The 13,366-nt window shown below is 40.0% G+C and overlaps 1 protein-coding gene across 8 annotated transcripts in view; it reads right to left on the reverse strand.

Moving 5' to 3' along the window:
• The window catches only part of LOC125235409 (apoptosis-stimulating of p53 protein 2), a 629,684-nt gene that overhangs the window by 79,095 nt on the left and 537,223 nt on the right, over positions 1-13,366 (reverse strand). For all 8 annotated transcript variants that reach the window (XM_048141963.1, XM_048141966.1, XM_048141964.1 and 5 more), the window contains one exon: positions 3,150-3,276. In XM_048141963.1, coding sequence (XP_047997920.1) covers positions 3,150-3,276 — 127 coding nt within the window. The remainder of the gene's footprint in view (positions 1-3,149; positions 3,277-13,366) is intronic.

Here is a 13,366-nt window from a genome sequence, read left to right on the forward strand (position 1 = left end):
ACTTATCCAATGGCACTGACCTGCGGCCGTAGCACACTAGTGCGATAAACTTTACGGCATCGGTGCGTCCCTATCGCAAGCTATCCCTATCGCTTTCTGGCCACCGGTTATATATCGTAGGCGTGTTCAATAGATACATGTATAACTCAACATTATATAGTGTAATAATAGAAAAAACCGGCCAAGAGCGTGTCGGGCCACGCTCAGTGTAGGGTTCCGTAGTTTTCCGTATTTCTCTCAAAAACTACTGAACCTATCAAGTTCAAAACAATTTTCCTAGAAAGTCTTTATAAAGTTCTACTTTTGTGATTTTTTTCATATTTTTTAAACATACGGTTCAAAAGTTAGAGGGGGGGGACGCACTTTTTTTTCCTTTAGGAGCGATTATTTCTGAAAATATTAATATTATCAAAAAACGATCTTAGTAAACCCTTATTCATTTTTAAATACCTATCCAACAATATATCACACGTTGGGGTTGGAATGAAAAAAATATCAGCCCCCACTTTACATGTAGGGGGGGTACCCTAATAAAACATTTTTTTCCATTTTTTATTTTTGCACTTTGTTGGCGTGATTGATATAAATATTGGTATCAAATTTCAGCTTTCTAGTGCTAACGGTTACTGAGATTATCCGCGGACGGACGGACGGACGGACGGACGGACGGACGGATGGACGGACGGACGGACGGACAGACAGACATGGCGAAACTATAAGGGTTCCTAGTTGACTACGGAACCCTAAAAATGGATTAGTTACAATTGACCCCCAGTCGAGATTTGCCCCGCTGTACCTTATACAGTTAATAACCATTCCATATTATATTCATATATATGAGTAAAAAATATTTCCTTTGAGACCAATACACTACGCTAACGTGCGTATCATTATTTGTTTACCCAACACGAAAATGACAATTATTGCACCCTCCTGACCGAACGCTAACCACTTTTTCGCTCGTAAAAACTTTTATATTGCATTTTAAAAGTTAAAAAAGGTTTTCGAAACCTGGACGCCAAAAGCGACCAGCAGAATTGAACGTAAACAATTAGTCTTTCGTGAACACAACACCAATTTGAAACTGACTTTGATTGGCATCCGGCTAACTTTAGACTTATTTGTAAAACCTAATAACGATAAAATAGCTTGTCTATATTTTCGTTTACATATTGTTGTTTCCTAGCAAATAGAGATTATTAAGGTCCATACAATTGGCACTCAAGCGGGCGTAGAATACTAGTTCGATAAACTTTATCGCATTGGTACGTCTATATCGCACTTAAGACGATACGATACAGGTCAATTCTGCATACTAACGCTCTCGACTATTTCCTCCCTGGTTTTTTAAAGATAGAGCAATGATTTTTTCAACACAGATTATTATTATTTTTATCTGTGTCGGATCGTTTTGATTTTTTTGCTATTTTTATTTTAAAAGACGCTAGAGCCAATCAAACATTTCTAAAAACGGCCTTTTACAATATGGCTCAAAAAAAGGAGTGTACTCAAGATCGGTAACAACATACATACATACATACATACAATCACGCCTGTATCCCATAAAGGGGTAGGCAGAGCACATGAAACTACTAAAGCTTCAAGGCCACTCTTGGCAAATAAGGGGTTAAAAGAAAACTAAACTGTGGCATTGCAGTGACAGGTTGCCAGCCTCTCGCCTACACCACAATTTAACCCATATCCCACAGTCGCCTTCTACGACACCCACGGGAAGAAAGGGGGTGGTGAAATTCTTAACCCGTCACCACACAGGCAATCGGTAACAATTAGCCAAAAAATCAAAACGGTCCGACACAGATTACTTCATTGTTTTCAGATTCTCAAATTTTGTTCCGTTTAAATAATTTTTGAAGGAGGAAACAGTCGAGAGCGATATCAATAGAGCAATATCTTTTGAGTTGTTCTTAATGGACATTTTTTTCGATAAATCTAGTTAATAACACGTATATTTAACTGAAATTCCCAAATTGAAAGGGGGAATCCTTTCCATTTCAGCATTTTTGCTCCCGTAGCGTCTTAAATATAGTGCGGCCTAAATCATAATAAGACGGCCTGACCTTATATCGTTTAAAGCACGCAAGCGCAAAGCATGGTTGCTTGCCTGCCAGGAAGCACAACTTGCCTGCCTGGGCTGCCTGCGCGCGAGTCAATAACATCTAGCACCACTTCAAGTTTGGACTAACTTAGGCAGCCGGATTAACAAAAATCGATGTATCTACTTTTTGATTATACTTATGTAAATACAGTGTAATATTTTTTTATAAAAAGCTATATCGTAAAATAGTTATTTGTTATACAAGGGGACAAAGTTGTATTTTAACGCCGAGTGTGGAATTGAAAAACGAGTAAGTGAAAGGATGCTATAGTTGAACCACGAGCGAAGCGAGTGGTTCGAGAATAGAATCCTGAACTTGCGAGTTTTTTAACACACAAGAAGTAAAATACATTTGTACCCGCCGAGTGCAACACAATACTTTTCCCCTCACTATGCAAAAAATGCGTTTATCACTGCTTCCAGTAGTAGTTCCACAGGTGGTAAATCATCTTTATTACAAGATTCACCTACTTTTATCAATTTTAAAGCAGTTAATTTGACTTTATTCAAGGTCAAATTACTTTACCCACTAGTGGATAAAATGCGTTTTTACCCGCTGGTATTAAAGGACAAAACACGTGTTTCCGAGCTAGTGAGGGAAAAAATATTAATATTCCTTTGAACTTAAAGAAAATGACCGTCGGTTTCGAAACTGCGACCACTTCAGTTTCCACTCGCAAAACCAGAGTCGGAGTCCAGTGATTGGACTACATAAGGTTCATTATTTCGAATACGTCAAAAAAATGACGCCCAATTGTCTGTGGCCAAGAGTAAGCCCATTAATAATAATCAGAGATCGGACGGATTTGCGACATTCTTAGTGACTTATGTCATTTTAATGACTTTTAGTATGAGATGACGCACAAAAATCCGATCTCTGATAATAATAAAAAATCTCTGGCCCCGTAGCCGAATGGCATTTCTGCGAAGCGAAATCTTGAGCGTTTCCTGGGCGTTTGTGTATTCTGCTAAGCACACTGGTCATCACATACATACTGATAATATTGTAATGTAAACATTATATAGTACTCACTAAGAGCGATATTCGCCTGCTTGTTCCTGTCCAGCTGGCCGCGTAGCGCCCGTAACCGGCGCAACTTCAACTCCTGCGCCTCTACGCGCTCGCGCAAGCGCCGTAGCCGCTCGCCTTCGACCGCCACCTAAAAATGAAAGAATAATAAATTTTATTATAGAATAGTACCACAGTATAATAAAGAGTACTATCGTACAGAATGGCCACTTCCGCTCCCCGCTGAAACTGCCGCCCACCCCCTTTCGGTTACGTTTCGTTCACCTACACGAGTTTAGACTGTGTGCTAGGAACGCGCCTCTTTCATATATTTGATCGCCAGTGTCCGAGGTGTGATAGTACTGACATTACGATATAAGTGCAGTAATAACCTAACCAGAAAATTAAAGTTTTGAAAAAACCCCCGACCGCGACATAGTAGACCGATTTTCATGAAACATGGCTAAGAACACTCCCGACTAATTCAGTTTCCAAACAGAAAAAAATAAATCTAAATTGGTTCATCCGTTCGGGAGCTACGATGCCACAGACAGACACACACACAGACAGACAGACAGACAGACAGACAGACAAACACACAGACAGACACGACAAACTTATAACACCCTTCGTTTTTGCGTCGGGGGTTAAAAAGGAAGTTCGAAATGAGTGGCGATAAATTAAAACACGACCGAAGGGAGTCTTTTAAATCGACACGAGTTACGAATTTCCTTTTCGCATACACGTGCGACGACGTTTTTCAGTACAGACGGCCCTCTGAAGTTTCGATCTGGCATATAATGAACCACTTCTCGCACTAGTGCGTAAAAAAACACCATCTGTACTGAAATAGTACATTACGATACAAGTGCGTAAAAAAGGAAGTTCGAAACGAGTGGCGATAAATTAAACGACACGAGTTACGAATTTCTTTTTTGCACGTGTATCGTACGACGTTTTTCAGTACAGATGAGCCTTCAAAGTTTCGACTTGGCATATAGTGAACCACTTCTCGCACTAGTGCGTAAAAAAAACACCATCTGTACTGAAAATCTGATTTATTTGGTCAACTTTGCGGAGAGTTCGAATTTAATAGTTCCAGACCCTTTAGCACAACTTGCCTTGTCGCGCGCGAGTCCATACATCAAGCGCGACTTCAAGCATGGACTCGCGCGCGACAAGGCAAGTTGTGATAGACTTTCTAGAGGATCTAATTTTAAGTTTAATTACCTAGTTCTAAAATAAGAATGAATACTGAATCGGTGAGCTCCATCTTAGACTCTGTCACAGTATAGTAAAGGGTACTATCGTACAGTATGGCCACTTCCGCTCCCCGCTGAAAGTGCTGCCCACCCCCTCTCAATTACCTCACAGTTACCGCCTGTCAAAAACGCGTACAGTCAATGAATTTCGGCGGGTAGGCATAGAAAGTAATACATGTCACTTCTGTTTACAGAATTTATTTTATTTTAATTTAATTATTTAAAATAGTTTTTTTTGGTGGAAATTACTTATAAACTAAGTATTGACGTTACATATTGTGTAGGGAAATATTTTCCATGACAATAAGGTGAAATATTGCTACTGACCTGCCTGTCGACCTTTTCACCTAAGAACTGCACTGTCACTTGTCACTTTTTATCAACACAAATCAGCTGATCATGGATGGCTTAAGTAGCATCAAGGAGGCTCAAAAGGACCTGGAGACCAAATTTACACAGCGGTTTATGGAGCTAGAGGCGGCGCTTAAGACAGCATCTCCGCATACACATCCAACTATCGCCAGTCTGACCAAAGAAGTGAACAGCTTCAAGGTGCATATGTTATCTATGCTGGATCTTCTGAGAAGACAAATTGATGCTGTCAGCAGTACCGTTGACTCCATTGAAATGCGGCATCGGAAGAAATTTTTACTTTTTAATGGTATACCGGAGGAGGCCGGCGAGAATCTTGTTAGCAAGGTAACTGATGTATGCCAAAATAAACTCTCCCTGCACTCAGTGTCGCAAGAATCCATCTTGGTTTGTTATAGGCTTGGTATGCAATCAGCCTCGGTAAACAGTAGCCATTCAAGGCCAGTTTTAGTCCGATTTAATGACCTGAAGCTGCGTAACTCTGCCTGGGCAAATAAGAAAGCTTTAAAGGGCTCATCATTTGTTCTCACTGAGATCCTCACTAAGCAGCGTCAGTCATTATTCATAGAAGCACGAAGACATTTTGGCACTCGCAAGGTGTGGACTACAGATGGTAACATCTTTATAAAATTGACGGATGGAAAGAAGGTGCGGTTGTCCAGTGAAGATCAACTTGAAGTCTTGAAGTCCCAGCACGACCCTGTAGTCCCATCTAGGCCCATGCAACCCAAGGTTTCCGAAGCCCCAGCCCCGCCGGAGGCTCCGGAGGGAACAGCTCCGGAGGGACCTGCGCCGGCACCTGCGGCGCTGGCTACGGCAACAGCGTCGACAAACATCCCAGGCAAGAAGAGGAAATGAGTATTGTAAAACAAGTTTAATTCAATTTCACATTGTTTCTGGCGGTTATGTATGCTTGTTTCCTTTTCCTTATATGATTAGCAAGTAGGAAGATGAAAATATAACCTTTCAATTCTACATGGGGTATTTTAGATTATCGTCACTTGTTTTTAGTTAACATTTTTGTATAACTCTAAAGATCTACCGTCTTCAGCTTTAATTTATTTTCGATTGTTTTGATGGATCTTTCACACGCTTGTCAAATGTCAAACTGACAATGTGTCATAGTCTATAGTTGCGTTTCGTAACTGCTTATTGATTTTTTTTCTTTACATTTGTATATGCACTTTGGTGCTTCTTTAGTTTTATAATTAATTTGCTTTTCCTACCCCTGTTTATTTTATTTTGTGCACTTTATATTGATTTTTATTTTTATTTTGTGTGTGTAAAGGGCCGACTGGCAGGGTAAACAGAACCAATTAAATTTAGAATAGAATCTCGGCTATCTGTGCTATTTTGCACTTCATACTTATATTTTTTTTATTTGTATTTATTTAGTATTTTATGTACCCACTAGTGTAAATTACTATGACCGACGATGACGAAGACGATGAGTTTTACCATTCTGCTTGCGACATGTCCTTATCATTCCACTCCGTTGACACTAATTCATCTGAACCGGACACGTTAGGCGACTGCATCAAACGAACTTTTCAAAACGAACACAAATTACTTAACATATGTCACATAAATGCACAAAGTTTACCCAGTCACTATAACGACTTTCTAGACACTTTCACTTCTTGTAATGTACATGCCATCCTTGTCTCGGAATCCTGGTTCAAACCCAATCTTCCTTCTACTTCGTATGGCCTTCCCGGCTACGTGTTACTGCGGAATGACCGTACAGGCAAAGGTGGCGGTGGTGTTGCCATATACCTCCGCAGTGATATTTCCTTCAAAATTCTATCTTCCTCCCCGTCTCAATATTCTGGTTCCTTGGAACATCTGTTTTTAGAAATTAATGTTAGAGGCACTAAGGCAGCTCTCGGAGTGGTATATTGTCCCCCAGCCGTTGATTACTTTGATGCTCTTGATACTGTTCTCTCCTCTCTCAGCACTGAGTATAGTCATCAAGTGATCATGGGAGACTTTAACACAGACCTTTTGAAGGAAAACAATAGGACACGTAGGCTAAACTTAATTTTGAAAGCAGCTGCTCTAAATGTCCTTCCGCTCCAACCCACTCATCACAATGTTGACGCATCAGACTCCTGGCTTGATCTTATCTGTACTTCATCTGTTGAACATGTAAAAAAATGCGGTCAATTACTAGCCCCAGGTTTCTCACGACACGATTTAATCTTTTTAAGTTACCAGATTAAACCTCCAAAACCTCCTTGCATTTATTTACGACTTCGCAGCTTTGCGAGGCTTGACATGGAAGCTTTACGTGAAGATGCACGTAGAGAGGACTGGTCAGCGGTGCTGTCGGCAGAGTCAGTGGATGAGGCGGTATTGGCTTTAAGTAGTAGTATAGTAAAGCTCTATGATGCTCATGCGCCCATTCGTTCGGTAAGACTAAAGCGCCCACCCGCGCTTTGGATTACAAATGGGGTTCGCATGGCCATGACTAGGCGGGATAAGGCATTTCAAAAATATAAACGGGTTCGTTCGGAGGAAAATTGGTGCCTGTATAAGATAGCAAGGAATCGGTGTAATCAGATGGTGAGAGTAGCGAAGCGCCAACATATTTTCAATAACATCGTTCCTTCGTCGCCTAAGGAAACGTGGAAATTTTTAAATTCGATCGGGGTTGGTAAACAAAAGAGTTAGGCCGTGTCCTTTTCCTCTTTTTCTCTAAATGACCTGAACTCTCATTTCTCTAAATCTTCTACATTAGATCCTGTAACTAAGTCTCATAGTCTCTCTCTCATTTCCGCTTTGCCCTGCCCCTGTAATGCAAGTTTCTCTTTTACGTTGGCCACCGATGATGAGATTGCTAAAGTAATTAGCTCTATTAAGTCCAATGCTGTAGGCTGCGACGATGTTAGTAGATTTATGTTAATATGCATTCTGGAATGTATTCTCCCAATTATAACCCATGTTATAAACTTCTCACTTTCAACTGGGATTTTTCCGTCGTTGTGGCGTAAAGCACATATTATTCCGTTGCCAAAAGTTTCTAATCCCAGCACATTCAAAGATTTCCGGCCCATTTCAATTCTCCCTTTTTTGTCGAAAGTCCTGGAAGCCGTTGTACACAAACAATTATCAGCTCATATCTACTCCAACCATGTTCTCACTCCATTTCAGTCAGGTTTTCGCCCAGGTCACAGTACTACCACCGCATTGCTTAAAATCGTTGAGGATGTAAGGCTAGCCATGGAGTCCACACAGCTGACGGTTTTGGTGTTGATCGATTTTTCAAACGCATTTAATGCAGTTGATCACGACCTCTTATTAGCTGTTTTAAAGCACTTAAATGTATCATCACCAACAGCTAAATGGTTCGCTTCATATCTTCAAGATCGGCGTCAGATGGTTCGCGTAGACGGCTCCTCGTTTTCTGACTGGTGTGACCTCACTTCCGGTGTCCCACAGGGCGGCATACTGTCTCCGCTTCTATTTTCCGCTTTTATTAATATGATTGCGCCGCATATTGCATGCTCTCACCATCTTTACGCTGATGATTTGCAATTGTACACTCACAGTAGCATTGACGATTTGGATTGTGCCATAACGAAAATTAACGAGGACTTGCATCGCATCTGTGTTTGGTCTCGGAGTTTTGGTATTTCGGTTAATCCGTCCAAATGCCAGGCCATTATATTAGGAAGCCCCCGTTTACTCTCTACGGCTGACCTTACTCACTTGTCTCCTATTGTGTATGAAAACATACCTGTACCACTGGCATCGCAAGTGAGGAACCTTGGGTTGATTTTTGACAGCGGCCTGACGTGGGAGCCGCAGGTTTCTGACATATGTCATCGGGTCACCAATACACTTAGAGCTTTATACCGGTTTAAAAATTTCCTTCCTATCTGCACTAAGGTTTTACTTGTTCAAGCTCTCGTATTACCTATTGTAGATTATGCTGATGTGTGTTACACGAATATCACAGAAGTGTCTCTAAACAGACTAGATCGGCTTCTTAATAACGGGATACGTTTTATTTTCGGACTTCGTAAATATGACCACATATCTACATATCGCCGTCGACTGAACTGGCTTCCTGTCCGGGAACGGAGGTCCTTGCGAATTCTCTCCACATTATACTCTGTGTTATTTGATCCGTGTGCGCCAGACTATCTCAGATCTAGATTTAATTTCATAACCGCCCGAACAGGTTGCACTCTTCGCGAATCCCGTAGTCTCAAGCTTGCAGTTCCTTCTCACCGTACTGGATTTGTCTCTAACTCCTTTACCGTTCAGGCGATCCGGCTTTGGAATGATCTTCCGCTTGAGATCAGAAAGGCGCAAACTAAGCTCTCATTTAAGCGCATGTTGCGCAAGCATTTTTTTGACAAGCTCACTGGTTAATTTGTTTATCGTAGGCATAGTATTCTTTGCACTGGGTACATAAAATATGTAGTATATATATGTATATATATATATGTAAGTTTATGTAATTTTATAGATATTTATGTGTGTATAGTTTATTATTGACAATATGTATTATTTGCTACATTTATGTTTCATTTTCAGTTACCTTTTTTTTTAAAGCCTGCACCCACTACTCTTTCTGTTTAGCCTGTTGGTTGACTGGTAGAGAATGTCATTAGGCATTAAGTCCGCCATTTGTACTTTATTTGTTATATTGTGCAATAAAGTTTAAATAAATAAATAAATAAATAAATACAGTCCATATTTCACTCATACAAGCATAGTACGCGTTCACCTACACGGGCTTAGACTGTGTGCTAGGAATGGGTTATTAGGGAATTAGGGTCAGTCGCCGATCAGTTTATAATATGTACCTAGAAAAAAAAAACTAACTCAACTTTTCCTACACGGAAACCTCCAGAACCTATAATGTGGGTTTTAAAAAGCACAGAGCGAACCATTCCGTATATTTTATGGGGCTATTTATTGCGCCAAGTGTTTGTTTCTATTAGTCGAACGATAAATATCGCATTAGGCCTCCGTCGGACTCCACAGAGATTTATTAAGACCCAGGAAAAGTTTAATTTTTTCCCCCTTATCCGTTTACAATTTTCGCGGCCTGAAGTTACATTTTCTTGAATACCTAATAAAAATTCGAGGATTTCACAACTTAGTTATGGAAAAGCTGTTTGAGGACGATTTAAATTTATTAAGGGCTGGTGACGAATTATAATTTACTAGCTTTCACCCGCGGCTTCGCTCACGTTAAGTTCGAAAATTGCGGAATTCTTTATACAAACTTCCACCCTCCATTCTAGGGAAGTGGGGGTTAGAAGGAGAGAAAAAGTAGCCTATGTCACTCTCCATCCCTTCAACTATCTCCACTTAAATCACGTCAATTCGTCGCTCCATTTTGCCGTGAAAGACGAAGAAACAAACAGACATACACTTTCCCATGTATATAATATTAGTATGGATGAAGTTTCATATTTTCTTTTTAAATCATCGTTATTGCTAGCATTGCCACGTTTTACTGAGCCTTGGATAGCTTTCTCAGGATTGGCGTAAGCACTTGTTTTTACCAAAGCAACTGTCACAAGTGCTTCCAACCCCGTGGGGAAATTAGATTTAAATGAGTTTTGTTTGGTTTCCTCTCGAAGTTTCCTTCACCAAGCAATTAACTGGTAATATAGGTACGATTTTAAACCACGACCTCTAAAAGTCTCAATTGAAAGTAGGAAGCTCTCACCGCTATCTATGAAACTATACGTTATTTTTTTTAATATTTTAATTACTAGCTTTTTCCCGCGGCTTCGCTCGCGTTAGAAAGAGACAAAAAATAGCCTATAACACCTTCCAACCCTTCAACTATCTCCACTTAAAAAATCACGTCAATTTGTCGCTCCGTTTTGCCGTGAAAGACGGACAAACAAACAGACACACACACTTTCCCATTTATAATATTAGTATGAAAGTATGGATACAACAGTAAGCAACGCTCTTGCTCCGTTTAATAAACGTCTTTAAATTTGCTTTTTATCAGTATAAAATGTTTGCATATCGCAATTCATGGAATTTATAGAGGTAAACCAAACACTGGGTAATATCTGTTTCCCATAGCCAATAATAGTCAATATCTACATTGATATGCAATAACAATAACCAAATATTATTTCCCGGTTCGATCTCTATATCTAGAACAGTACGCAATATTCCCAGTAAATGAAATCTCGGATATTATTGTGTTTTGCTAACTGCGGGTGAAATAAATAAAACGGGAAACTGTTTATTTTATAGATGAGATTTATTTTGTCAGCCCAGTTTGTTCGGCAGTAATCGTTCACTGATTCAATACCCAATCCGATAAAACGCGACGGAAAAAGGACAAAATCAATATTTAATCACTCGTAGCACATTATAGATATAAACTGCAACTGGTACAGTTGCCATTAAATATATATGAGCTGCCTAAGCTTTCGAAAATATGGGAACACTCCTCTAATTGTGAAGAAGTTAAAGTGCGTTCCGATATTTATGAGAGTTTTGGCAGGTCAGATATATCTGACGGCGATACCGTGTGATAATTAATCATCTCGCCTCACTTCGTTATAATGGAGAGTAAAAATGGAAATAATTTGCATGGTAGTTACTTCGCTGACATTAACGACCTTTTTTAAAAGATCGGAGCAAATTGTTTCAGTTTTTGCATAAAATATCCTCAATTTGAGCCTCGGCTGAGCGGCCTGAATGTCAAATAGCGATTTATTCCAGGCAATTGACACAGGAACGCGGTAGCTTTTGCATGTTCCTTTTCCTTTATTTCGGTACGAATGCGTCCGGATTGTGATTTTTTTTTTTAACTTAATTGAATACACACCGTGCACGTTGCAAAAATTCTAGGTACACAGAAAATTGCGTCTTTTGACACGAAATCGCATGTAGAATAACCTAACCACAAAATTAAAATTTTGAAAAAAACCCCGACCGCGACATAGTGGACCGATTTTCATGAAAAATGGCTAAGAACACTCTCGACTAACTCTGCTTTCAAACAAAAAAAAAACTAAATCGAAATCGATTTATCCGTTCGGGTGCTATACGATGCCACAGACAGACACACACAGACAGACAAACAGACAGACATACACGTCAAATTTATGACACCCCGTCTTTTTTACGTCGGGGATCAAAAATATACAGTTAAATTTTTGTATCCTCAAGGGCTCACGCTTCGTTTATTAAAAGATCTGAAATTGGGAAGGATTTTTCGTACAGCGTTTCAATTCTTGGAACAATCTGATCGAAAACCGTCGTACCATCAAAGCAATATCAAATTTTCATTAGTCCTGATTAAAATTTAACTAGAATCGATATTCAGACGAGTTCAGAATTTCACCACCCCCTTTCCTCCCGTAGTTGTCGTAGAAGTCGACTGTGGGATATGGGTCCCATTGTGGTGTGGGCGATGGGCTGGCAACCTGTCACATATAAATATCCTTTTCTTTCAACCCTGCATATCGTCACTACTTTAAAAAAAACTTGTATCTTCGTCTGTCAATGAAAAGAAAATTGTAGTAAGTATGTATGGAATGCATATAGACTTACTGCGTTTTAACTTTGAGGAGCAGCGTGAGATACGAGATTTTTTCAAAGTAGTGACGATATAGCGCCCGCGTCGCTTGAGGCGCGCGTCATAGTCCCTTACGCTTACGTTCCATTTGTTCTTGCAGCGATCTCATTGGACGCGCGTATACCGATACGCTTACGCATCTCTAACGCTTACTCTCCGTGTGATAGTAGCGATCTCATTGGACGCGCGTGTACCGATCCGTGTGTTGAGGTCCTAAGATGAAGTTGCGGAACCGAGTAGGTATTTACCGCTCTTGTTTACAAATAAACAAAGTGAGGTTTGTTGTTGTTATAAAACAAACAAGGGCTGTTTATTAAGTGCGAAGCAACTAGGTCGCAATAATCGGGAGTGTTTGCCCCGTGTCGATACACAGGATGAAACTTTACTAGTAAATTCTGTGGATTCTGGTTTGAAAAGTTTCTGTAAACTAATAGGGGTTACACGTGTATTAAGTTCTAAATTAACGTTGCGAGAGATTTTAACAGCATATCCTCCTGATCCCATTAAGACTAAAATGTCATATACACTTTTCTGGATTTCTCCTAGTTTCAGAGATATTACCAATTGAAAAAAAAAATCTTACTGTTACTCAGTACAAAAGGGATTTTTACCGACTTTGATGTCATTATGGAGACAAATCTCACTAGTTATAACTTAGCCCTTTCCTTAATTTGCCACCTACAAACATGGACTACATGCATGCATGCTTGCATAATTTCAGTAGCATAATTTTGCATAAAACCAGCGTGACTCAGGGGACCGTAACCATGGCAATAACAGGCAAGAAAAAGTTGATTCACCCAAATAGATTTTTTTTCCCTTTTACTTATAGGCATCACCGCATCATCCTAGTTTTTAGGAAGGTGACTGCCATCTGACCTTCCAACCCGAAGGTACCTCTAGACCTTATTGGAATTAGTCCCGTTTCCTCATGATGTTTTCCTTCACCGAAAAGCGACTAGCAAATATCAAATGACATTTCGCACATAAGTTCCGAAAAACTCATTGGTGCGAGCCGGGGTTCGAACCTGCGA

This window comes from Leguminivora glycinivorella, chromosome 17 (genome assembly GCF_023078275.1).
Source record: "Leguminivora glycinivorella isolate SPB_JAAS2020 chromosome 17, LegGlyc_1.1, whole genome shotgun sequence".
In the NCBI taxonomy this organism is placed as follows: Eukaryota; Metazoa; Arthropoda; class Insecta; order Lepidoptera; family Tortricidae; genus Leguminivora; species Leguminivora glycinivorella.